This window comes from Anomalospiza imberbis, chromosome 2 (assembly GCF_031753505.1).
Source record: "Anomalospiza imberbis isolate Cuckoo-Finch-1a 21T00152 chromosome 2, ASM3175350v1, whole genome shotgun sequence".
Classification (NCBI taxonomy): domain Eukaryota; kingdom Metazoa; phylum Chordata; class Aves; order Passeriformes; family Viduidae; genus Anomalospiza; species Anomalospiza imberbis.
In genome coordinates, this window is record NC_089682.1 from 85536385 (window position 1) to 85564104 (window position 27720).

General features: G+C 41.0%; 2 protein-coding genes across 6 annotated transcripts in view; both read left to right on the plus strand.

Annotated features, from left to right (window-relative positions):
• Positions 1-5235, plus strand: part of LCP1 (lymphocyte cytosolic protein 1) — a 48893-nt gene extending 43658 nt beyond the window's left edge. For all 5 annotated transcript variants that reach the window (XM_068182183.1, XM_068182184.1, XM_068182179.1 and 2 more), the window contains 3 exons: positions 141-264; positions 2305-2429; positions 3804-5235. In XM_068182183.1, coding sequence (XP_068038284.1) covers positions 141-264; positions 2305-2429; positions 3804-3936 — 382 coding nt within the window. In that variant the 3' untranslated portion in view covers positions 3937-5235. The remainder of the gene's footprint in view (positions 1-140; positions 265-2304; positions 2430-3803) is intronic.
• Positions 5236-14323: 9088 nt separating this feature from the next.
• On the plus strand, positions 14324-27425 carry CPB2 (carboxypeptidase B2). Its single transcript, XM_068182185.1, has 11 exons — positions 14324-14478; positions 17787-17862; positions 19798-19922; positions 20014-20122; positions 20661-20762; positions 21309-21413; positions 23935-24051; positions 24500-24590; positions 25746-25948; positions 27006-27090; positions 27214-27425. The coding sequence occupies exons 1-11, from the start codon at positions 14402-14404 to the stop codon at positions 27396-27398; spliced, it is 1275 nt and encodes a 424-aa protein (XP_068038286.1). The 5' UTR covers positions 14324-14401; the 3' UTR covers positions 27399-27425.
• Positions 27426-27720: the final 295 nt, after the last annotated feature.

Here is a 27720-nt window from a genome sequence, read left to right on the forward strand (position 1 = left end):
CATAAATCATATGCACAGTGAGTGTGTGTGAGGCAGAGGAATATCAGATCATTGGGATAATCCCGGACAAGCTGTGCACATACAGGACAGTTCTGAGGTTACAGCAGACTTTGAGCAAATATCTTGGCTTCCCTCTTAAGGTACACCCTAAATATCCTTGAAGACATTGGTGGTGGAGAGAAGGTCAATGATGAAATCATTGTCAGCTGGGTCAATGAAACACTCACTGCAGCTGGGAAAGATTCAACCATCTCCAGTTTCAAGGTACAGGCTTTTTCAGAAATCTCTGCTCAGGAATCTCTTATTCAAAGTGCTTGTGTGTGTGACATATAGATGTGTGTATGCATACACACACGCTCTACATTATGATATATCTCACTGCATAGCTTGATTATTTTTCATTCCCTTTTAAAAGCTTGTTCAAATACACAGGTTTTATTCAAGGGACTTTATTGTGAAGAATAGAAATATGGTATGATCACTACAGGAAACACCTTGAATTCCAGTTTGGCTTGGGAAATCAAAGGATGGTGACAGGAATGATGACTGGAATTAAGAAAGAACTGCTGTGCTGTTGGTTATGAATCAACAGCAATTACAAATGGCAGTATTAAAATGAACAATAGCAATACATTCATAACCTGGTAGTACCATCCAGGGGTACCTTGCTCTATTTTGCAAGGTACCATACAAACACAGAGATGGACCAGTTCCAGAGCACTTCCAATTCCGCTAACATATCTATGACACTTCCCAAGCTAGGGAACACTCAGTGGATATAAATCAGCAGTTTGCACCAGGCGAGGACAGATCCATCAAACTTCATGTAATGAGTTCAGGAATCACACAGCTGGTCTCTCTTACCCTTCCCATCAGTAGATGTCTATCAGTGTAATTTCCCCACAGGAAGCAAGTGAACTAGCCCTGCACCCCTTCTTTTGCTTTAATGACATTGTATTCTATGACAAGATGACCTGCTTCATGGATGAGGAAAAGGCTGTGGATGTTGTCTACCAGGATTTTAGTGAAGCCTTTGACACTGTTTACCACAACATTCTCCTGGAGAAACTGGCTGCACGTAGCTTGGACAGATGCACTGTTTGCTGGGTAAAAACTGGATGGCCAGGCCCAGAGAGTGGTGGTGAACAGAGTTAAATCCAGCTGGCAGCCTGTCACCAGTTGTGCCCCCAGGGCTCAGTTTTTTGGGGCATTTAACATCTTTATTGATGGTCTGGACAAGCAAATCAAGTGCATCCTCATTCAGTTTGCAGAGGACACCAAGCTGGGTTGGGAATGCTGATCTACTAGAAGGCTCTGCACAGGGATCTGGACAGGCTGGATTAATGGACCAAGGCCAGTTGCATGAGGTTCAATGAGGCCAAGTGCTGGGGTCTTGCACCTGTATCACAACAACTCCGGCAGTATTACAGGCTTGGGGAAGCTGTCTAGCAAGAAAGGACCTGGGAGCACTGGTCAGCAGTGACTGAACGTGAGCAAGCGTGTGCCCAAGTAGCCAAGAAGGCCAATGGCATCCTGGCCTGCATCAGCAGTGGTGTGGCCAGCAGGAGCAGGACAGTGATTGTGCCCCTGTACTCAGCCACACCTCGAATCCTGTGTCCAGCTCTGGGCCCCTCACTACAAGAAAGACACTGAGGTGGTGGAGCCTGTCTGAAAGGCAACAAAGCTGGGAAAGGCTCTGGAGCATAAATCCTATGAGGAGCAGATGAGACAGCTGGGGTTTTTAGTCTCAAGGAAAGGAGGCTCAGGGGAGATCTTGTCACTCTCTACCACTGCCTAAAAGGAGGGTGTAGCCAGGTGGGGTCAGTCTCTTCTCCCAGGTAACAAGTGATAGGACAAGAGGAAATGGTCTTGAGTTGCAAATGGCCAGTGAAGGTTTAGATTGGATATTAAGGGAAGTTTCTTCCCTCAAACGGTTGTCAAGCCCTGGAATAGGCTGCCTAGGAAAGTGAGTCACCATTACCAGAGGATTTAAAAAATGTATAGATGTAATGCTTATGGAGATGATTTAGTGGTGGACTGGGAAGTGCTAGATTAAGGGTAGACTTGATAATAACAATCTTTTCCAACCTAAATGATTCTATGATTTTTCATCCCTTGGGTAAAACAAAAAATCCTAGAAAGAGTTCTTAGTCTGCCTTAGATAAAAAAATATTCTAAGCAGCCCTTTGTGAAGATCTAAATGGTATTTGACTGAACTGTGCATTGCTCTTGAGTCTAGACTCTAGCTTTGTGGGAGTTCTGTCATCCTGTTCTTGCATTTAATGTTATCTTTCATCTATGCAGGATAGCAAAATCAGCACCAGCATGCCAGTCCTGGATCTCATTGATGCCATCCAACCAGGGTCAATCAAGTATGACCTCTTGAAAACAGAGGACCTGAATGATGAGGAGAAACTAAATAATGCTAAGTATGTTTCTGCCAAGTGGCACTTAGCATGAGTTACCTGCTCAGGCTGGCCTGACTCTGTCTTTAAAAACTACTCTGCTGTCATTTTCATCTGGCACAACCTCATGTGAGAAATACCACCTGAGTTAGAAGCATGAAGGCTGGGAGTTAGGTAGTAAAAAAAGTATCAATGCAGTATGTAATGTTGTAGTTCCTGCTTCATAAATACCTTGAAAGGATTGAAATCACTTGGTTTCACAAGCTCCTATTTTCTCATAATTTAAATTTAAAATTCTCTCAGAGATTAGGGAACAATGCCAACAAATAGTGAACAGGGATTAGAGACAGCTCTTTGGTCACCTACAGGTAGAACAAGGGCATATTTAAGAGAGAAAGGGGAGGACAGGATTCATGCCTGAAAAACTGCTTCTCTAGATGTGGATATTGATTTTTTTTCCCCCAAATGCAAACGATTTCCTAGAAGAGAGTCAATTCTGGGGGCATCTCCCTCTCCTTTCTGAATTACACAGATCACCCCCTGGTCTGATCATCAGTTTAACTTCTCCTTTTCTATGGAGTAACTACAAAGGAGAAAAGGATGACTGTAAAGCAACCAGAGCTGCCATTATTTTTGTAAAGACTTTTCCCAATGTTCTTTTTCCTTCCATTTTCTACCATTTGTTCTCTTTCTTTTATTGCAATCCTATGTGTGCTTTTCTCTGTACTTTATTTCTTCATTCCTCTGCTGTTCTTTTCCTCATTTCCCACCCCTGTTCCCCCACATTCCCAATGCTTCTCTGCATTTTGGGGAAAATGTCACAAATGTATGTGCTCTGAAGTGGAAAGAACCTGGGATTTTCTAGCTTGTTTTAAAAAAATTAAGAGAAGAGACAAACTCACTGGCGAAGAGCCAGTGGCTCTGAGCAGGGAGATGGGAATGTCAACTTGCACTTTCTGGGTATGACTGAAATAAGTCCCCAAATGTTGATTTCCAACAATACTGATTTCCACTGGTAACAGCCTTCTGCTTCTATCCTTGCAAGTTTGTTTATATACAAATTCTGAGTCTCAGAGATTGAGCGGGAGCAAGATCATAACGGCTGGTTTTGAGGATAATCTTTTAGGGGATGGAAGATTAAATGTTTTGTACCTGCAGTCTCCCATCCTGCAGGTAATCAGTGCTCTAACCATCAGAGAATGCGCTCTACCTTTTATTAGAAATGTAGCTCTTTATGAACCTGTCTCATACATTCCTACAGAAAAGTTTAACTTTGGTAAAGCAGTGAAACCCACTCTGGTATTGATCATGTAAAAAACTTAACAAAGGGAAAATTATTGCTACTGCACTAATTTCTGTCTTTACTTTTCCCTTTTTTCCCCCACCCCTGTAACGCAGATATGCCATCTCTATGGCAAGAAAAATTGGAGCAAGAGTCTATGCCCTTCCAGAAGACCTGGTTGAAGTAAAACCCAAAATGGTCATGACAGTGTTTGCTTGCCTCATGGGAAAAGGAATGAAGAAAGTTTAAAGCACAAAAGACTTTGCACTGATGTCGATTATTCACCCTTTAGATTCCTTCAAACTGGATGCTGTTCTCTGTATCAAATAAATACGCAGGGTTGGCATGAATGTTATACATGGTTCCAGGTCATACAGAAGTTGTGTATTCATGTGTATCCAGGAAATACTTTGTTGCTTGATTTCTTTGCCTTATTTTTCCACTTTGCTAGCTATAACCATTTCATATTCCTAAATAAGTTTTCGACACGGAGGCCTAAGCATATCCTTTCATTAATGGATAGCAGGGTTTTCTGTGAGAGTTCATCCAGTGACAGACAGGATTTCTGTCTATGAAATGTTATACTCTGCTTCTGCCTGAAAATGTCGTCATGCTTTTTGTAGCATTTCTGCCATACTTACCTTCAGTTTGCACCTGGGATAACAAAACAGGTTTCCTTAAGCTAATGCAAGTAGTAGTGAGTATTTCTGGAGCGGTAGGATCCTCTGAGGAAATTCTTGCGCAAAGAAAGAAGTGTTTGGTGTCTGTGATGTGTTGCTGGTATGTAAACTGAGCAGTACTTTTTCCTGTAAGTTATGCCTCTGCCATCCATGGCATTACTCACAGATTACATTACTGCTCACCAAAAAAAACCACACTGCAGCCTGGTCCTCCAAGAACATCCAAACTCTGGAACCTTTGCAACAAACATTCTCCAAGGGATAATTCATTTTTACGTCATAATACACTTTAAAAAGATTGCAAAGCATGATAGAAATGAAAGCCATGTTAAAGAAACTAAGGGAATGTACTCAGCAGCAATACAATGAGAAGTGAACAAAGGGATGCAGAATGACATATTTATGTAGACAATAAAAATTCAACTCTGTTAAGTTCACAGACTTGCACTCAAGGGGCTGTGGCTCTGATTCAGGAGAGCATTTATACCTGTGCTAGCATAAGAAACACATACTAAAATGCTCCCCTGAACCCAGGCTGGGATCCTCAACAGAGCTAAATCAGCTTTGCTTTGCAGCTAACAAGGCACTGTGAATTTGCCTCAGTTGAGGTCCTAGCCCTGTCTATGGATAGTCAGTGGGATATATTGCACTGAATCTCTTCCTTGGCATGAGACATTTACTGGCCTTTACGTGGATTTTACTGTGGTGAAATGCAGAAGGAGGGAATTTTGCCTTAATGCAATCCCGTTGACACAGTTCTCTCCCCCTCCCCCTCCCTTTCCTCCAGCCCTTCAGAACTGCCTTAACAAAGAACCAATATTCTATGACATGAAAAGTCTCTCCAAATAAAATGTTCTATAAAGCCAAATGTGTAGTCCTTGCTTTCAGTGGTGGATGTGCTAGTCGGTGTGTGTCATGGAGCTGAAATGGGGACAGAGGTAAAAATAATCTGTGGGCTCGCTGAGAATGTGTTTTCTGCATTGTTATTGAAACCACAGATTGCAGGGAATGGAAAGAATTATTTCCTAGGCCATTTGTGAAAATGCCACTCTGAGACACTGCAAAAGACGGGACATTGTTCTGGCTGGACTTCCAGTATGATTTCCCCATTTGGTGCACTGCCCAACATCCTCTTCCTTTGCCCAGGTACCCATAAATTTTGCTTCTTTAAGCATTCTGCAATGCAAATATGCTGCTTTGTTTCTGCAGGAATGGCCAGATCCTGTGCCTGATCAGATCTGACTCCCCTCCCTGTTCCTCTTAATAATTTAATACAGGATGGGAAAAGTACAGCATCCTAAAACCCATTCTATCTGGTCCCAGTATTTCCCAGTGCTTCCAGAGGAGGAGAACATCCACAGTGTTATACAATGGAGATGTCACCCCAGCTTATTGCCCAAGAAGGGGGAGTTATGAGACCATGGCCCCTACACTACTCCTCTTTTCAAGTATACCACCTGCTGTTGCCAGAGAAGAGGGGTGGCACTGAAAAGGCAGCCCCTCTCCCCTTGTGATTGACTTGGGAGTCCTTCAGAGGTAAACCAGAGAGAGGAAACAGAGACTGCAGAGCTTCTCTCAGGTGGAACGACCATGTATTGTGTGAGTCATATGCATGTATGTGTTTGCAAAATGAAGAGCCCATTTTTTGTTGGATAAATGGTGTAGTTGGGAAGGACTGGGTAATCCTGCCTGAAGACAGCCCTGCTTCAGGTTCCTTGTTTCAGGGAGATGGTCTCACCCCAGACTCAGGGGCAGTCATGAAGGATGAAGTAGATGACAGATTGGAAATGGCAGCAAGAACCAGGGTGAGAAGGATGGCTTTTCCCTTGACCCCAAATGAATGCAGGCATTTGCCATCCCCAGAGAGTAGAAGGGATTTTCAGGCGTTTTCCATTCGCCAGCTCTTAGTAACTCAGCTTTTTGCACAGGGGTAGGATTTTTAGAGGAGTCTGCTGAGATCGGCAGAGAGGAGGCTTCCATACATCATGCATTTCCACTAGGCAAGGCCTAGGACTTCAGGGGCTCTGGGGACTGAAAGCTGCCTCTGCCTCAGGCTCTGGAGAGGGGCCAAGTGGTGTACGATGTTTTTTGAATCATGTTTTGTGGAAGGGGCTGCTTTTCCTCCTCCTCGGCATCCCGGCACCCTGGCTCGCGTCCCTCCCCGCCGGCAGTGCCCTGCCCGCCGGCGCTTTGGGGAGCAGCAGCGCGGGGCGCTGGCCCGTAGCTCCGCGGCAGGGCCGGCGCCGCCAGGGGGCACTGGCTGCACGGAGCGCCCGACAGCGGCGGGCACCCTCTGCGAAACGCAGAGAAAATGCATGCGGGGCTCTCGGCACAGAGCCTGCACTCGCCAGCCCGCGAAAGGCAGTCAGTGCTGCTGGCAGGGATACCACGGTACATACCTCCCAGATCTTCAGCCCTGGCTCTGGAATCACACTTGAAAAACGAATCTGTCGTGGCCCCGAAGGTGTGGGAATAGCTGCATTCTGGTACAGGAGTATAAATATTTCCACTTTTCAGTGTATTTCTGTTAATCGAGTAGTCTTACTTATTTGATCGACTTGAGGTTTTGCGTTCAAGAACTGGTAATAGCAGCCTGTAATAAAGGTCTCTCTCAGCAGATGCTGAAGGTCTTAAACCTATGACAAACATCACTAAAAATACCAACCAGGATCTGGAATTTTTTGCTGTTGCTTTCCTCAAACTTTTTCCCATCCTTCTTAGAGAAAGCAGCTGTCTTTGGGATTCACTCCCAAATCAAGCAGGCTTTGTAAGCGCTTCCATTATTGATTTTCATTGCACAATTAATCATAATTTTCAATGCTTCAAAAAGGCTTACACATTCATACGAATAAAAATAAAGCATCAGCATTTAGACTAAATAGGAGAAAAAACCATGAGGGCAATCAATCCACATGCCTCAGGGTACAGTCTGATCACCAGATGGACTTAGAAGGAAATGTCCCCCAACAGAGTAGTAGAGCATAATTAGGTGTATGATGAGGATTTTACACCTTCTTGTAAATCATCTACCCTAGCTAGAAATCATCTGTTCTAGCCTTAGAAAGGGGACAGCGAGCAGTATGGCTGGCTGCCGTGCTCTTGTAGAGATAAGGTTGTTTCGATTTCCTCCTGAACTGGGACTGAATCAAAACCCCAACGTGACATAACTCATCCTTCTAAGTGCAGCTTAATTCTGTTATGAGCCTAATCACAAACTTCAGGTCTTGGTGTCCACTGTTGCCTAAATGAGCAGCAGCTTTGATCTGGCTTGTGCTTGGAAAATAGGACCCTTGGAAAATAGGTCTCTGTCAGCTGGCTGCAAAAAGCACAGGAGCAGCACTGGTCCTACAGCAAGTACCAGTGATTGCTGCTTTCAGCTTGATGGAGAAATGGATCCTGGTGCCTCCAATCCCGCAAACCCATATGCTGAGCTGCTCAGAGTCAGCTCTCTGTCTTCTCACACTTCTGGTAGCCTCCTCCACCGTATGAAGAACAGACTTGCCAAGAATTTGGGAGCATTTTCCTTCAGGCTGCCCAGCCAATTAAGCCCAGTGCTTTTCAGGCAAGCAGACAAGGCAAGCAGCAGAGAGTAACTGAATGCCTAACTCTCATTACCTGCTGTGTGGTGAGCCACTTTGGAGCTAAAATTTATCCACAAACCTAAGAAGCTGTTCATTAAGCAGGACATGAATCAGAAGAGCACTGTGTACTGGTAAGGTGGTATCTGTGGACTTTGTACAGCTTAATGTAAGAAAACTGAGAATTAGGGCCAAGCTCACATTATACTGCTCTCGTTTTTTTTATAATTGTCATTCAGTGCTCGGTGGAGGTTCTCTTCTGCCACCGGTAAAAATGTGTTATTCACCTGGCAATTCCTTTGCTGCTCTGAAAGTAACACACAGCTCTTAGTTCTCACCGAGTAAAATTACTATATTTATAAAGGACTGTTTTTCATTGCATCTTATTTACTTTTTGTCCCCTGATAACTTTTCAAAGTGCTTTATGGGAAACCTGATTTGTTCCCAGAGTGCAAACTACTATTACTATTCCAGATCCATGATAAATTGTCCAAAGCTGAGAAAGGCCAGTATTTACACAGGCCATCTGTTCACAGGTAATGCTATGTCTGAAATTTATGAAAAGAGCAGAAAACTACATAACTAATCCCACCTAGACACACTGAACTCCCTCAGGACAGGCTCTCATTTAGTGCATTTGTTAAGGATCTAAGGAAATACAGCAATGAATACCTGTAAATGCATGAAGCACAAAGAGGAGCCTCACACATCCACTCCGGAAATCTCCTAGCAGGTGCTTCACATGTGTGGTGTTGCTTTGATTCATGCAAGCAGAAAAGCAATGTGAAAATGAAAAGCAAAACGCTCTGCATGTCTGAGAGATGGTGGACAAGACTCAGGAGCATCAGCCTTGCCATGCCTTCTCCTCAAGGCCTGTGTTTGCTCAGGTGTCAGTGAAACCATCCTGTGGTTAGGTAATGTGCCAGTGAAAGGCTCAATCAGCCTCAGCAGGGAAAACAGAGATTCCTGAGGAGGGATGCAGGCCCTGCCCACCAGTCCTACATCCACTGCTTGCTGCACTGTCAAATCACAACTGGCATTAGGGAAACGTGGCCTCAGTGTCTCATAATGCTTCTCAGACCTACCTGGGGTGATGCTGTCCATGCAGTGATCAGATCTTGCATACCAGTCAAATGTCTCTAGAAAATTTCCAAATTTGTAGAAACTTCCCGAATTTTTGGTTGGAGCCAGATTCTAGAGCAGTGAAGGCTGTCACTGCAGTGTGGATCTGCTTGCACAGACTGATGGTGGTGGGGACCACACCAGCTGAGAGGGGTGAATGAAAGAGGGCAGGACCTATGCTCTATGGGGTTTCTCTTCATCAGCATCCTCAAACAGGGCCTGGCACCTTTCAAACAGCTCCCAGCATTCTCCAAAAGCCCAAAGGAAGGGTCAACTCTTCCAATCTCTGCCAGACCCCGTGCAAGAAATGTGAGCAAGTGCAAGGAGTGCAAAGAAGAAAGAAAGTTCTGTTGATCCAGCCAGAGACAGGTAGAACACATCACTACTCCAGGGTTAATTGCATTCTGGATATGTGCACAAATAACCTTTGTACATAGAGAGGGAGACAGGTGTGCATCCATTCACATGCAATTTGGCCAAAGTGTGCTCTCTGTAGGTGGCACTTGGACACCTTCCTCAAGTGCTCAGAAGTTCTGCTTGGAGTGCTCCTGGGACTCTCTTTGATATGCTTTGTTTACCAAAATAAAACTTGCCTTGCAAGTGCTCCTTGCTAAGACACTGGCAAATAAGTCAACGTGTACTGGCAAAAAGAAAACATGAGTCACTTGGACAATGTGTTGTTTGGGTGGTAGTTTATAACAGACCTTCAGGAAGCAGAGCTCATGAAGAAAGTGTTTAAACAGTACAGACACCTCCCCATTTACCCCTAACTGTGCTTCACTATAGCAGCTTTCTCTTTGCTAACCCAGGAGAGCTGACTAGCAAAGAGAGTAAAATAAAATATTTAATAAACAAAATAGGTTGGCACAACAGAATCCTCAAAAATGCCAAGGAAACGTGTTTTCAGCCTCTGCTCATACGTATCAGCCATGATTGAAACATACTGCTGAGGTGTGTTTCCTCACAGGTTAATCCATCATTTTCTAGCACAAGCAGCATCTGATTTTTATATTTGAGGATGATGTGAGGGAGAAATGCCAGAACAACAGAAATTTAGACATAGTCCAGGTTTTCCCCTCCTGGTGGTTTCATGGGCTGCAAAATTGTTTCCTGAATGAAATAACAGAGGTTAGTGACATTGGCCATGTATGCAAATGATCACAGTGTCCTACAAAGATTAATTGGTTCATGAATAAAGATGAGGAGCTGAGGTGTGCAGGGAGAAATCATTTATCAATTATATGCCTTGGAAAACTGAAAGATGATGCAGCCTTAACGGCTGAATGGGTTTGAAAGGGGGACTTGCAAATTGAGTTCTAATTCTGTTCTGCCACATTCATAATAAAGAGCTGTTAGACTAATTGCATCCTTGTGTGGCTCATGAGCAACAGCACTCAGCTGCATCACACAGTGAGCAACAGAGAACAGAGTTTTGTTAAATTTTAGTCATCTTCTGCCTCGTGTGGGAAGGGTACTCACTGGTTACTTTTGGCCTCATCAGTAGTGATAAGGCACAAAAAAAAGGCAAAGCCTATCAGCAATTTTCATGAGATTATTTTGCATTTGAATCTGAATTTAAAGAACCAATAAGGACAGCACAGACTCACTTGGCTTTTATGTTCTGCTTCAGTCACACGGATGCATCAGCACGATTACCCATCCCTGGAGGGACTCCCTGCTTAACTGGAAACAAGAGAATTCTGGAGGATCAAAACCATAACAGACTATGCTAATCCCAAACAAGGAAAAAGATCAGAGGGATGTGGTTGCTAAAAACAGCTGACCTCTGCTCCTCCTGCCCCTTGTGAGTGCTTGTTAACAGGTTTACTGTTACAAACAGACAGCACCAGCCTAGCATGGGCTTTAGCACACACTGAAATACAGACTCAGATCTGAGAACCTTGATGAGACTTGTTATTCAAAATCTTGCTGCTGGATACTGTGCAAGCCCCAGGATCAAAGAGGGCAGTCACACTTAGGTCCCAGTTGAGTATAAAGGAAATCTCCTGACACTTGGGTTGCTGAAAACCAGGGTGAGAACCACTTACAAGAGTCACTGGAGATTACTCAGTGGCACTGCTACATCTGGCTCCAGCAGTTCAAGAAGTTTCTTCTTTGACTTGTTTTATCTGACAGCTTTCCAGGGTCTGGCTCTCTTTCACCAAAAAGAGCAGCCTGCAGGAGCCCAGCATGATGACCAGGCACAGCCCAGCATCCCAGCATGTGCTGAGGGGTCTTGAGCAATGATAGACACCCTGACTTAGCAGGGACACGAGTGCTGGTCTCTGCTGCTGCCACCATTTCGGGCACTGACATCTTAAACCACCACACAAAGATTTGCCAGAGCCTGGTCTGGCTGAGGTACAGCACCCAGTATCTCTCCAAGGTGTTACCAAAATTGTGTTACCAAACTGGTGTTACCAAATTTGAATGTGCAGAGGGAGTAGAGAGACAGCATTCAGCCAAAAGAGTGAAGACATCTCTTTAGAACTGCCTTTAAATTGTGATCATACTTTAAAAATCAATATAATAATGGCATCAGGAGGCTGTACATATTACCAGTCCTAATTCCCAGATGCATATTTTTCAACAGAGAAATCAAGAGAATACTTTGTTTATTATCTACTCTGAAAACCAAGACCTGCTCATCCCTCTCTAAATGAAAGCCTGTGCATCTCCCAAAGCAACCGTAAAAGTTAACACAAACCAACACAACTGAAATTGTCCCCCATTAGTACAAGGCCTCTGGTCGTATTTGCTATGGCAACACTTGCAAGTATCAGGTCAGCACAGCCCATGGACTACCCAGTGAGAAGGAATAATTAATCCAAGTGCAGCAAAATCTTTGAACTCTGACAGAATTTTTGACCAAGCAGCTCTTCAGCAGGGAATGCTGAGTCGGCAGAAGTGAAAAGGGTTGCTGGAAATGATCAATTTTGATGAATTTCCCAATTAGAGAAAAATAGATTTGTTCAAGAAAGGAGGATTTCAAATCTCCTCAAATTCAACTAAAACCTCACCTTGCAACAGTTTCTAAATTGAGTCTTATTTCCTCCAGGTTTTAAAAGCAGTCTGTAGAAATGCAAGTTAATTTTCAATAAAATAATTAAAACGCCTTAGGAAAAAACCAAGCAATAGTTAAAATTCTCAAAATTAAATGTTTTTATTAACTCAATTGTTTTTACAGTTGTCCTTCACAGTGTTTTTTAAGACTGCATTTTTCTTCCCAGATAAACTGGGAAATATTTCCCAGGTTCTCAGAAGTCCGGGAAGGTTATTAAAAGATTTACTGCTGCATGCAGTGTTTCCTCAAACACCCTTTTTTTTCTTTTTCTTGTATGAAATATATCCTTTGCATTCTAGAAACCAAAAAAGCAAGTAGGAAATCAGTACCTTTCAAACACTGTGTGAACAGTCTCTTAGCAATAAACTGGAGAATCTCCTGGAAAAGCAACCAACACTAAAAAAAGTCTTACAACTACCATTTGTCTAAAACTCTCTTCTTGGGTAGACAGTAGAAGGTGTTACCTTTTCCCACTTAATTAACACCCTAAGACATGTAGAAATATGATCCTTTCCTTTCCTTCAATAAGAGCAACACAACTCCATCAGCTTTTCAATCTCTTCTCAGCAGATCAAATTTTTCTTCATATCTGTGCATGAAACAATTCCACATGAAATAGTGTCTGGATGAGCAAGCTTTGTCTCCATATTTTATTTTTATTTGACAGCTTCCTTTTGCCTGTGTGAGGAAAGAGCATCTGAACCACTGGTTTAAAAATCAACCCTTCTGACAGAGTGCTGCCCACTGCCCTTGCTGGGAATGGCCTCTGTACCTTATCAGAACTTCCTGTTTGTTTGAACAACATCTAAAAAGATAAAACAAGAACTAAAAGTCTAGGTAAGGCATCAGTGATTTCACTTCCCATGAGCCTCTCTTTGCCTTTCCTTTTGGTGTCTGGTTTGTGCTCAACTCCAGTTTGGGGATTTCCAGTGTTGGTGTATTTTCACAGAGACATTAACCCCAGCCTACCCACGGGGGAGTGTGATTCACCTCTGTTGACTTCAGTCACCTAAAACTCAGCTGTCTGGCTTCTTAGGACAGGGCTGCCCTTCTGAAACAATTAAAACAAACAAACAAAGAAAAAACAAACAAACAAAAAACCACAAAAAAGCCAAACAAACCAACAAACAAAAACAGAAATCAAAAACAAAAACACAAACAAAAAACCCCAAAACAAAACAAAAAAACCCCAGGGCTGTGTTTGACTTCCAAAGGCCTGGCTGCCTCCTTAGGTGGAGAATTGGCTCTGATCTGGACCACTCCAGAGCTGTTCTAGAGGATGTTCATGGATGCAATACCTAACCTGAGCTCCAGAGCTTGTTCCCAGGCATTTTTCACCCAGGGTAGAGCTATAACCCTAAGCTACACTAGTGCATCAAATAATTTAGTTACCCCATTCACATCCAGGTCTTGGCTCCCTGGTGTCCCTGTTATATACATATTGATTCACTCCTCAGTCCTGTTCTGGAATGAATTCCCTCTAGAAGAGGACTTGAACCAGGATAATTAGCTGTGTCTTAGTAAAGTTTGGATTTGCTGTTCAAGCATGGAACAGAGATGAAGATCATCTATTCTGGACATGCCAAATTCGCACAGCTTTTCAGCATGTCCTGTACAGATAAATGTGGATAGAGATACGAGAAGCAAATCTCGGGGCATGCAAAAATTAATAATAATGAGATGAAGAGTCACTTGTACTTTTTCTTGAAAAGTAATCCTTATGACATCCATAAGGAAAATGCAAGGATGTCAAAGTACCAAAAAAAAAAGTCTCACCTGCTTCTTGTTTTCTGCTAGCAAATGCCAGGAAAAGAATGTTTCCTGTTCAGAATTTTTCTGTTTGGACTTAACCTCATTCCCACTGCTTTGAACCAGATTCATGCTTGGCTGTGATGTCTTATAAGAGAGCTGGATGCACAGCATGCTGCTGGACCTCCACAAATATTAGAGGATTACAAAAGCTTTGTACTTGCTGTTCTTTCTGATGTCTGTGGTTTGTAGCTGCAATAAAATAAAAGGCTGAGATGACAAAGTGATTTGTCAATATGAAAATGTTCAAAATATATTTTATCCTCTGTACATGGACAACATCAATATGAGCAGCACCTCCCCAGGGAGCTCTGTCATATTGACTTAGCCATCAGGAGCTTGGGGTTGAAGTGAGAAGCAATATTAAATTTTAACTACTCTTTAAATAATATTTTTAAAATCAATAATGTGGATCCTGAACCCTTGGCTTTCCTATTGCATTTGGTTTTGTTGTGAATGCCATGAAGATGAAGTTTTACCTGCTCTTTTTTACCTTTTTTATCTTGGTTCCAGAGAAGCATTTCTTCACTATTCCAAGGTAAAGATCTACTGATGCTACTGGGTGTTCTAGTGTGTGGTGGGTGAGACAGGGAAAGTATTGATGCAAAATAATTCTGAGTTGCATGAGAAAACATTTGTCAAAGGCTGACATAAATTTATTGCCCTTGTAATTGGATACGTGGTTCAATTTAACATAAAGATGGTGGGGGAAATGAAATTATTTTAAGTCTTCTTTGCATCCATAAATCCTATGTTTTTAATCATATTAAGACTACTCTTTTCGGTCTAAGTGCAAATCAATTCTGTTCATTCAGTACTTTTGAATGCCAATAAATGGCATTTTGAAACTTAATGGGAAAAATAATTTTCTTCATTTGCTTTAAAACAAGATCTTAAATGAATTACTTCTCAAGGTAGAAAAAGAAACCATTTCAGAAAGAGCTAACAATCTGTTTTCTTTCCAAAGCAGCTTTTATGATGGTTTTTCCAGGCATAAATCATTTTTGAATAACCATTTGGTATTTGTACAATGTTTCAGAAGCAGCTTTATTGTTACCTATTGATAAACTTCAGAAATGCCCTGAAACCAAATGCTTTCTTAAAACATGAGAACATATGTCAGAGATGAAGACAGGCAAAGTGCTTTTATTTTCTGCATGTACCACTGGTTCAAAAACCTGAAATGTTTTAATAAGTAGAACTAAAAGGATAAGTTCCTCATGTGGTGATTTTCAGCAAAGCTGAACAATTTATGATTAAATACAACCTGCTCCCAGAATTAAAATATCTACACAAATAAAACGTGAATTATTTCTTGTATCCCTTCTGTGATTTTGCACCACTCTGCAGACCGGTGAGAGATGACCACCATTGAGTTCATGCCTTAAAAAGAGAATCTTTCCTCTCCCTTTGTGATGCAATCATATTTTGTTATGGATTGCTACGGAGGTGGGAGGGTTAAAGTAGGGGGAAACAAATGTGGTTTTAGGTGAATTCAGTGGAACAATATTGCTCTGTGCTATTTGAAGATTTATTTATTTCATGTTTAAATAGAACATTGAATATCTGACTCTTAAAGAAGAATATGGTGTTTCCCACTGGAAAGTAGGAGCCTAATCCACCCCAACCCCAGTTACGAAAATGGCTAAAATAATGAGATTCATCTGACCAGATGAATTTTTACATAGCTTTGTGTAGGAAAAAGTCCCCTTCACCTTTCTGTACAGCTAGTGGGCAAAAATATGTGTATTTAGAAGGCAATTAATTTCAGGTTAGCACACACATCTAAATTAGCGCAGGTTAACCCAACCCCTAAAGTGCCTGTTTCTTTAATAAGATAGTGCCTAGCTCAGATGAAGATATCAAACCCACCTAAGATTAACTGAAATGTAACTTACTCACAGGGTAAGAGCTGAGTAAAGTAGTGCGGGGATGGCAGCTGGACTTCTACCAAGAGGTAAAAAGGACAGGAAAAAGATATGGGAGACAGGGACAGAGCCCAGTGGGTCTCTGGCAGAACACTGGAAGCAGGAACGAGAAGGCTCTTTTCAAGGACAAACTGAAAGCAATCAGGGAAGAGGGCATGAGAACAGAAAGAAAAGAGGTGTGTTTGAGATGACCAGGTCCATCTGTCCAGGGGCAGCAGGCAGGGCAAGGAAACTGGGGGTAGAGGGCTGATTCTGAGCTTGGTAATAAGGGTAATAATTAAAATTTTTGTCTGGATGTTTTCTACAAAGAATGGGAAAGGAGACAGATGAAAGAGGATACAATGCCAAATCAAAGCAGGGCAACTGAGAAGGGCAACAACTACAGTTTTGGCTGTTAACACTCGCCACACTGAAAGGCAGGGGCAGAATTTTGATCAGCTTAATCAGTGTATTCAGGTCCTATCACAAGAGCTAGAGAGGAATTGTAACACCTGTCCAGTACTTACCACACTCAGATAAAATATTTGTGCAACAAATAGTGGGGTACAAATACACATCAGCTTCCCCATTATGGTGCTCTGATGCTGTGGGAATCATGCAATGAAACCAGATGCAGCAGGCCTTTTCTTGGCTCCTGTGTGAAAAGACTCCCTCAGCTATGAGAAGACATTCATTTTTAAAGTAGCCTCAAACATACACTTCAGAGTGCACTAAAGAAATAGGCAAACTGCCCACCTTGCCTATTCTTGATTGTTTTTTGATGTTCTGTCAAACGATGGTGGAGGCAAAAATAGGGTTGGCATGTTGTTGGTTCTGCATGAGAAACAACAGTGATTGCTTGGAGCCTGGCTAAAAGTAAAGATTAATCACCTGGTTGCCAGATGCTGTCAGGTTTCTGCTTGAAATCAATCACAGCAACAAGCTGTGACAATCATGTTATGCTGCTTGAAAACTCTAGTTTTGAGAGCCCTGCCTGTTTTCTTTTCAGGACAGCCTTTGCTGTCTGGGCTGACAGGGACTTTGATCGTGCCTGGTTTATACAGTGCCACCAGTTCCACGTGATTAGATGGCTGAGAGCCACCCCAGCCCAGGAAATGGAAAGAGGGGTCTGATATTCCCTTGAGTCTCCTTCTTCTACACACACAAATTATTTTAATTACCTATCCAATGCAATTTTTAACTACATGACCTGCAGGACACTGATGATCAGGACTCATTGCAGAGTGCTGTTCTTTTCTTTCCAGAAAGTGAATTTCACTTCTGTCACCAACAGTGGTGTCAGGCATGGAGCAACTGGGAAGCACCATGTCACATACAGCATGTCCAGACCACGGTTTTCAAATAGAAGGGGAATAGAAGTTACTGGGCAAAGATGGGGAGGACAGTGGTGCAGACCATCTGAAACAATACCAGCAGAGGGACATAAATGAGGACACCAGAAAAACTTGACTGAAGTAGTAATGCACATCTACAAAACATCATGTTTGGTTTCTGCCAAACCTGTGAGGGCTTTTGGCAGACTGCGAGGGCTGATGTCTCTGCTGAATGGTGACCGAGAAACTCAGGGGACAATAGGAGAGCCATCTTCCTGTTCTTAGCTAGTTTTCAACTGCTGCTGCTGCACTGTGGATTAGCTGGAGCTGGTGGCTGTGGTGCTGGTGCCAGCTCCCGGGAGCAACCTCAGTGTTCAGCAGTAAATATTGGTTACCAAAGCGCTGCACCATCTCTTTCATGGATTTTACTGATTAGTAGATGCAGAGGCTGGAACCAGATTCAGCATCTTCACTGTTGGAATGTCTTTGGGTTCATGGCACCCAAGCCAGGGAAGATGAGAGAGGCCAAGCCTGCTTCTTCCCTTTTGCATGAACTGCAGCTGTTCCAAGTACCTGTGCTTTATCTAAATACCCTTGTTTTTCAGGGATGAAGTTTTGTGGGCTCTCCCACAAACTGATGAACAAGTTGAAGCTCTTCAGGATTTACTGAACACCACTGAGGTAAACAAATTATTCTGTCTCTCTGAACTCTAGGCCAAATTTTCCCCCCAAGTGCCCTAATACTGCTTCTCCCTCACAAGAAAGATCTAGCCCACTTCCATTCATTTGTTCTAATACATCAGCTCAGGAAATGCTTGGTTTTAATTTCTCACTACCTTCTGATTTACATGTGTTTACATAATGTTTCAGTAATGAATTATATCAGAGCTCATATTTCTGCAATTGATTTTGTGTATTAAGGCACTACAAAACTGGGAAAAGACCAACACAGCAAATAGAAATACATTTGCCGGGGAACCTCAGCAGTGTGATCATGACCTATATATGGCTTGCATGCCTTTGAAGATCAGGACTGGATTTTTGTGGTATTTTTTTAAAGATAGCATCTAGAAGATAAACATATCTTAAATAATATTTTGTATTATTATTACTTCTATCTTTCATTAGATAAAGGAGTATTTAATAAAATTGAGACATCTCTTTTCTCGCCCAATCACACCCTCCTAGTTTGAAGTCAACACTGCAACAAAGGTGTAACCATTCAATCAACATAATTTACAGGATGATTGAGGATGGGTTTCATATGACTGAGAGCTTTTAAAGGTGTCTACACCCAGTCTTTCTCTGTCTTTCTTGGCTCCTATTCATTTTACGCCCACCCTAAAATCCTTCTGCTGTCCCTACTAGCATCTTCTAATCCTTCCCTTAAGTTGTCAGAAATGTTTTGTTAACATTCCTTGCTCTTTTCCACCTTCACAAGTCAAGTCACATACACATCTCTTTTTCTGTACCAATATAAACCTCCACTCCATCTTTTTTTACTACTGTGATTCTTCACTTTCTTGTACACAGGAGCACCAAGAAGTCAGGAAGAAGAACTGCAGCACATTCAATGCAGAGAGGGCTTGTGGTATTTTCTTCCAAGTCATTTATGGGAAATCAAGTCACATATGCAAACCAAATATTTTTCATGGGTTATAAACCAGACAATTTGTTTCCATTACAATAATTTGGGGAAGCTAAAAGAAAAAAAACAGAATGGGAATGGCAAAGGGAAAGGGAAAGGGAAAGGGAAAGGGAAAGGGAAAGGGAAAAGGAAAAGGAAAAGGAAAGGGTAGGCACAAACAGTACCTTCCAACCAATTTTAATGGTTACCATTTATAGTTCAAACTATTCCTTGTGCAACTGAACCATAAAGGAAAAAATTAAACCCTATTGTCTGGTGAATTCATGCTGTATGATGCCCTAAAAATGCATCCAAGAATTATGCTGACTTTTTACACAGACTAAATTTATGCCTAATTTACTGCTAACTGTCATCGCCAGATCTTTTTGTATTATTGGTTCTGAAGTTTCAGTCTTTTTTTGAATATGCTGGCTTCTGATTTTATTATTGTAAAATATTTAATTTTACCAAGAACAATCTCATTTTCTTACTTTTCTCCAATTTCTAATCTCTGTATTACTTCTTCAACTTGACTTATATGCAAACCCCTTCTGGCACTTATTTCCTCCCTGATCAAAGTCATCAAAGAATACAATAACTACAAAGACTGGTCTGATCTTCATTAATTCTCCAAATACCCTCAGGGAAAATAACTCTCAGCACATTTGAAAACATGTAACATAATAACCAGCTAAATATATCTATTGTACTAGAAATACTATCTCAGAAAAGGTTATATTCTTGTCTTCGTTCTTGATTTATGAATTTCTGTGCAGAAGTCATTATAAACTTTTCTTAAATATACACATTTCACTTCCAGAAGTAGCAGAATGCTACACATCACATGGAACATTAAACTGCTTGTTACGAGTGGCCTCTTAAATTGAAAACATATGCTTTGATTATTTTCAAAATGCCTATTAAATGTTAGTAAGAATATTTTTTCTTTCCTCAGTAAAAAAAATAAAATGTTTTTGGAAAATTTGTAGGTCATTCTCTGGCAACCGGTTGTGGTTGAAAACATCCAGAAGGGCAGAGAAGTCCATTTCTATGTCAGGGCATCCAACATAAATAGCATAAAAGCTCAATTAAGGCAACTGACCATCCAACACAAGTATGTATTTTTTATTTGTTGTCATGAATGATTCTGTAAAATTGTTTGTCATTTATTTAACAGGAGGTTGTGCTCTTCCTTTGTTATTCAGAGTCTTGATGGGAGATGTTCAAGGAATTATTGAAAAACAGACTGCCAATGACACAGTCAATGCTCGCGGATCTTCCTCATACTATGAAAACTACCATTCAATGAAAGAAGTAAGCTGTTTTTGTTGTGAGCATGTGTAGATGCAAAGGGTGAAATTTATCTCATGGTTGAGAATGGATATAAAGGGAAAGAAATCAGCAGCAGTTAATAATTACCACTGTATTGCACAACAATTAAGAGTTATATTTATTGTAATGCTTTCATAGAGATAGAAAGAAGCACCAGACAAAATCTCTCATACATGTATTGCCTCAAACTGTCATACAAAGGCAGTAAATACCGAAGCAAAATGAAGTCACAAAACAAATGTAAATATTTAAAACATGAAATCAATAATAATTTAAACAAATAGAATTAAACGGGAATTTCAGGGCTACATTTGGACTGTGTTGTGACTGCATCTTACTGCTGGTTTTAACAAAAATTACAGTCAGGCATGTGGTAGGTGGGTTGAATTATTAGTTTTTCTTTCCCATCAGATAAAAATATTGGGAGGTAGAATGAATTTAAATCTAGACTACTTTCAGGGAGGATGAAAAACAGTAAAAAGAAGATCCACTTACTAAGAAGATCCACTTACCCTTGCAGATATATCATTGGATGGAGGCAGTACTGAAAGTCCACTCTGATCTCCTCCAGAAAATATATATTGGATCATCCTATGAAAAGCGACCGCTTTATGTTCTGAAGGTACACCTGTGACTTACTGCAAAAACTTTCCAAGTACTACTGTAAGCAAATGATGGGGTTTGGCCAGGGCATTTCCTTAAATCTATACCTACATTCTTATTTTTTGTGATTTTTAGAAGTCCTAAGTTGTTCTAGTAAGATGCGTTACTGTTGCAAATGCATTTGACCAGATTAGGTTTCTTTCTGGGTCACAAGGAAGTTACCACATCTAGGCCATCATGCAAAGGTATAAAATACTGGCATAGTGGATACCCTCCTCTGTTGATGATGAAGGCAATCTAGTTTGTTGCCCTGCATAGCTGATGGCAGACTCACCTGATTTCAGCTCTTGCTGTCCTCTTGGTTCCTGTGTTAGGTCTTTGCAAGCAGCCTGAATGGCTCTGACTGTATGCAAACCTAGCCAATGACTGCATCCTGGCCCGGGATCAGTCTGAACTCTCCTTACAAGATAGATGCTTCTTCTTCCATCTTGGTTACCTTTTATTTCCACTTTTATGTGGTACCCTTTACAGTGGTGACATTTGAATGCAATCTCTCTTTTGTCAGATTTCTAAAAGCAAGGAAAAATCAAAAAATGCCATATGGATTGACTGTGGTATCCATGCTAGAGAATGGATTTCTCCTGCTTTTTGCCTGTGGTTCATAGGTCATGTGAGTACATAATCACATCTGATTACTGTTTTCAAAGCAAAAGATCTTGATGCCATTTACCTTTGTCCAATTGCATTCTAAGATCCATAAAGCCTTAATCCATTTACTCCCACAAGACCAACACATTATATTTATGTCTAAACTGCAAGCATAGCAGTGTGTGTGTGTGTGTGTGTGTGTGTGTGTGTGCATATCAGTAGATAAGAGTATGTGTGTGTGAGAGAAAGTCATTGGGAGTGAATGCAAAGGAGATCAAATGTATTATTAAGTACGAAAGAAACCTCAAAGTATGTGCAGCAAATTCAACAGAGACATTTATTGTCATGAACAGTCAGGGATGGACAGGGCATGCCAGAAAAAGTACCAGTGTTTGGTAATCTGCTAGGGCCATGTCTGTACTGCCACGTGGATTGCAGGAGTGGTCTTGGCTCTGAGTCCCATAGCACATGGTGACTTTTGTCCATGTTACTGCAACTGGCACTGCCTGGAGCAGGTCAGAAGACACACAGGGTGAGCTCAAGCTGTCCTAAAACCCTTGGCTCTTCTCTACATGCCTTCCTAGAGCAATAGGTACCCCACATTAACCTGCTCCAGACATGGCACAGCTCTGGCTGTGATGCATTACCCACTCCTGTGTCTGTGCTACTGCTCCTCCTGACTCCATGTTTTTCATCTGCGCTCCTTGGTTTTTTTCTGGATCTGCAGAGAATAGCCACATAAGCCACCTTCTTCTGAAGGTATTATCCTTGCTAGTATCACCCTCATGTCAGACCTCCAGAACGTGACCAACAACACCCAGCTGTAGTACCATTCATGGAAAGTGGAAAATCACTGATGGGTTGAGCCTGTAGATTAATCACTGATGGGACGGGCTTAGATCAACCAGCCTTGATGTGTGGCCACAGACAAATAGGCACATCTATCTTTAGTATCTTTATTATCTACACTGCTCGGGAGAGGGAAAAAAGGTGCACCAAAAGAAACAACATCCACAGTTTACAACTGGATTTTAAAATACATTGCCTTGGTCTTGTTGAACTTAAGGCATCTCTACTCAACTCCTTATGCTGAGCTGCTGACCCAGTCCCTGGTATGGACCAGGAAAAGGCTTCTGAGACCTTTCTGGCACAGACAAGGTTGCCCATTTTGCTCAGTTAATGTTCTGAGATATTTATTTATTATTACTTTTTCACAAAAGCAAAATTCACAGTAAAAATAAACTAGATGACACTGGGACTTCACAGTCACCAGTACTATAGTCAGAGAAACAACATAGACAAGTCCTTGAAATGTGAATTATGTTTTGTCCATGATGGAACTAAATAATGTGGATGATGATGATAACAATAATAACAACAAAAAATGTATTTATTTTTGTTATCAATCACAACTATAAAATCTCAATGCCTAAAACATTTGAAAGGATATTGCAGGAGTTAGGGATAGGTACAGCTGAATGGACCTTGTGTCCCACTGATAATCCCAGCTGGCAAGGTTCCACTGGATAGAAATGCATTTTGCCCTTTTCATGCTGCTCCAAATAATTACCAGCTGTGCTGTCATTTTGCCAGTGACATGTCCCTGCAGCATTTTTCAGATGTAACAAGCTGAACATTTAGGTTCTCCATTCCTTTGATCTAATTTACATGGTTTAAATTCAAATTTTGTTTCTGTATCTCTTCATGAAGCAATGTTTTAAAATCTGACATTAATACACATCTGCACACATGCACTAAAATCATCAGCCCTCCCTTATAAAACCTAGGCATTCTTTATAATGGGTCCACTTTTTATAATTTAATTTTGTCATTAAGATTGTAGAAAGATTGACATTTCTCATTTAGTCAAAGGAAGCCCATTGCCTGAGGATAACTAGGAAGGATTTAAAATGAAAAAAGGTGATCTAAATAAGGCATAAAGAAAAAACAAGGATGATGAAGGACTTAGTCTACTTTAATAGTAACAAACCCACTCATCTAGGTTAAAATTTATTTCTTTGTCATGGACCAACAACCAGGTTCAGTATCACTAAAGCCTTCAAAATAATCTGTGAGGCAAAATTAGCAATGTAGATCATACTGACTCTTGTCATACAGTTGCACTAAACTCACAATGCTACCAGAATAAATAATGTTATCTACGGCAGCCATTTGAAATATTACTTGTTATTTTGGAGCTTGCTGTATTTTGGGCAGAAGGGAAGGTTTCTACTACTTACACAGGCAGCAAAAGCTCAAACCTTCCTATTAATAGGGTTCATTTCTGTCTCATGACCACACACTAACACTAAAGGACTGCAGTGTCTCTGACTGACTGTATCAATTTTTCCCTGTGGCACTTCTGAGCAGAGAGCTTCTTTGCTGTTTAACTATTTCCATGACATGATGAGCCTTATTAGACTCAGGTAGACTGCTCTGATAATTGCACAATTATTTTACACATACCACCAGGTACCTTTGCAGGAAGGTAAGAAAAATAACAATTACGAATGCTTTTAATATGTTTCCTCTGTGCTTTATAGGCAATCCATGTGCGTGAGAGAGATCGGACCATGACAACTCTTCTGGAGCACTTCGATTTCTACATCATGCCTGTGATAAATGTGGATGGCTATGAATACACATGGAGCCACCCCTCTGTATGTAGACCTTTTTTGAAAGGTTGTTCAAGGTACTGATTTGCTATTTATGGGAATTATCATTGTGGATGGTTAGGGCATAGTTATCATCCTGGAACTGCACACCCCAAACTTATTCTGTACTTAGAATTTCTACATCCTTCCCCACAGAAAGTTGGATTTGTGCTCCTAAACTCACATACCTAGACAAACAGTATGTCTCCTGCGCTCCTTCTGCAGTCCAAATTCCATTGAAATCAGAATGTGATCACTTCTGATCCTACCCAACATTTCCTTTTATCACCCAGCCTTGCTGGCAAGCAGACTGGTTTTAGAATCTTCCTTGGTCTTCACTAGCACAGGACTGTAGAGGCACAAGTGAGAAGTCACATTTAACTAACCAGTGAGGTGGTGCATTGACCTTTTCAGCATTTTTCCATGAACATGACTTGTGTGTCTCTTCCCATAGAATCGGCTGTGGAGAAAAAGCCGCTCCTCGTACGGTAACAGCGAGTGCATTGGTACTGACATGAACAGGAATTTTGATGCACACTGGTGTGGTAGGATATAATTTTCTTCCTATTGTACCCCTGCCTCACTTTTGGCCATTAAAATTTTTGATTTTGAAAACATTTTCATCTACTGTTCCGCAAAGTTAGTACAAAGACAAATGCAGCTGAATACCTATTATGAACCAGTGAAAACTTTCCCAGCTTTAGATGATTCCTTCTGGGACTCAAGATTTTTCATTCCCAGATGACACACCATGGAATAACCTCTTCCCAGCACAACAGAGCCCCTTGCATCACACCATGACACACCTGGGGTGGCTGTTGGTGGGAAGAAAGAAAGAGGGAAGAGGTGGCCCTTGCCATGTCACCCAAGGCCTGTTGCACTATCCAGCTGAGTAGATGCTCCACTGTGGTGTACAAACTGATTAGCTCAGTTATTCTTCCATAATGCCTAGCTGACCAAGATTTTTTGGCCCTTAGTGATTCTTATAAAGACTATATCATATTTAATTACTGCAGGCTTAAAATGTTACCCTATTGATCAGATCTGACTTCACTCAGTGCTGACACTAAACTCCTGTATGGATTTCAGTCATTCTAGAGCATTGCCAAACCATCCACAGCTGTTGTACCAAGAAAAACATGCATTTTTCCCCCCCTAAAGATCCTGAATGTTTCCAGAAAGTTATTTGGTCTTATTCTGAAGACAGAAGTGAATCCTATTTGTCTTCTTGATAATTTGTTCCAGTGTCAATTTTTCTTAAAAATTTTTCATTTTCATTTGTTTCCTCAGCTTCCCATTGAGAGTTTGCTTTCCCAGAAAATTAAATAATCATGTAGAATTGCCTTTTTCCTGTAGTTCTTCTAGATTTTAAGATGCGATCTCTCAACCATGTGATGATTTTAAATAAAGCATATTCATCCTCTCCTCTAAGACTATTTATCTAGTCTTTGAATACTTTTTTTCTACATCTTCTCCTTGATTGTTTGTAATAACACAATAGGTGAGAAATCCTGGTAGGCTTGCAGAGATTTCTACAAGGATGCAAGTTCTTTCCATAGTATGGTGGAATCCATGATTTCTTGTGTATTAACACCATACTCTGCTCTCTCGTTTCATACTCTTGCATTTTTCATGAACAGAAATGCAGAAGGGAAGAAGTAAAGGAGTAAAACTGCATTTTTTTTTTTTTTTGGTTAAAGGTCCAGGAGCATCTCACTCTGAATGCCGGGAGATATACTGCGGACCCTACCCAGAATCTGAGCCTGAAGTGAAAGCAGTGGCTCGCTTTGTCAGAGACCACAAGGACACCATTAAAGCCTACATAACCATGCACTCCTACTCCCAGTTGGTGTTGTTTCCATATTCTTACACTACAAACAAAAGCAAGGACCATGAGGAGCTGGTAAGTCTTTCCATCTCCAGAAATTTCACACTTATGTCAGAACTATTCACCCATCTTGGTCAGTCTTGTAATGAGGGAATCACTACGCTGTGAGGATCAAGAATTAGGAAATGACATTTTTCTTGATGTCCTTAACAACTTTAAAAAGTCTGGGCTGGTCTAGTAATGTTTAAATCAGCAAGCGGCTTCTGAAGGTTATAGAAAAATGAAAATATTTATTCTAGATTGATTACACATCAACAACACTTAACATGTTGAAGCTGCTGCTAGAAGAGCAGAGTCCTGTTCTGGATATCTTGAAAAGATACATATGTGCAAATTCTTCATTATGTTTTATAGTTTACATAAACTGTGAAATTAATTAGGTGTGTTACACTAAAAACACTCTTTACATACCTAAGCAATAAGGTATTCTGGTGGATATTTGCTACTTTTATTATGGCTTTTGCCAGGGATACTTATTTTAAATTGTCTTAGTGGTAGGATGGAAAATATATCTTGCATATGTAGAATTTTACTTTCTTGAACCACCAAATGACACAGCACAAACTCTCACTGAAAACAGTGGAGTTCAAAACAGAGCAGTTACTCTTTCCCTGTAAAGCAGAGAGAGGTGCACTGATTCTGGGCATTTCAGTCTTCTTCATGGCTTAAGAGTAGGGTTCTCTCAATTAAAATATTTTCCTGCCGTATTTGTCAATATTACTTAAATAAAGAGTGACTTAAGTACTGTGGCAGAAAATTAAAATAATATGAGATGAATGAGAACAAATGGTTTGACAACAATTTACTGCCAGAAGTGGGGATAAGGTCCCATCCATACTTTTTATCTCTCTACAGCAGAAATGCAATCTGTAGCATGGGCATATGCTGAAAACTTTTACCACTTTTATTCAGTGGGTTTTCTAGGACCTTTTATATGATTATTTGATTATTACTGTATATATATATATATATATATATACAGTGCTGAGCACACTGTAAGTAAATTCTAACTGTGTACATTTTAACTGTTGTCACAGGGCCTTAAAGGTAATAATGTTTTGTTTAATTTCAGGAAAGTCTGGCACAGAAAGCAGCTAAAGCAATAAAGAGGACAACTTGGAAAACTTACAGACCTGGTGCTGGTGCACAAACAATCTGTAAGTATGACTTTACTGCAATGAAAGGCAAGATACTATATCCTTGCTAGCAGCAGAAGACAGCTTTTGAACAGAAAAAGTTCTGGTTTCAGGCAATTTTTCTATTTTTCCTTCCTCACATAGATTTAGCTCCTGGAGGATCTGACGACTGGGCTTATGATCTTGGCATTAAATATTCTTTTACCTTTGAGCTTCGTGACACAGGAACGTATGGATTTTTGCTTCCTCCTCGAGAAATCAAGCCAACTTGCTTAGAAGCACTTTCTGCTGTCAAAGAGATAGCTCAACACATTCTACAAAATTTGTGATGTTGAATATAATTTATTCTAGCATGACTGCACTTAGTTACTTATGAAAATGCAATAAAAAAGCTTACTCCTTTATTAAACTTCTTTCTAAATAGGCAAAACTCTAGAATGACTGCACCTCCTGTATTTTAAAACACATCAGTTTTTTTCAGCCATACTTATATACCTATATCTACAATGGTAGCTCACTGCACAAGTATAATAGAGTGTAGAGTAAGGGGAAAAAAAACACACGTCCCACTAGGTAGCGGGAACTCCAGGTGAAAGGGTCTCTGTCTGACACAGGGCACACTGGGCAGACTCCATCCACAGAAGAGATTCC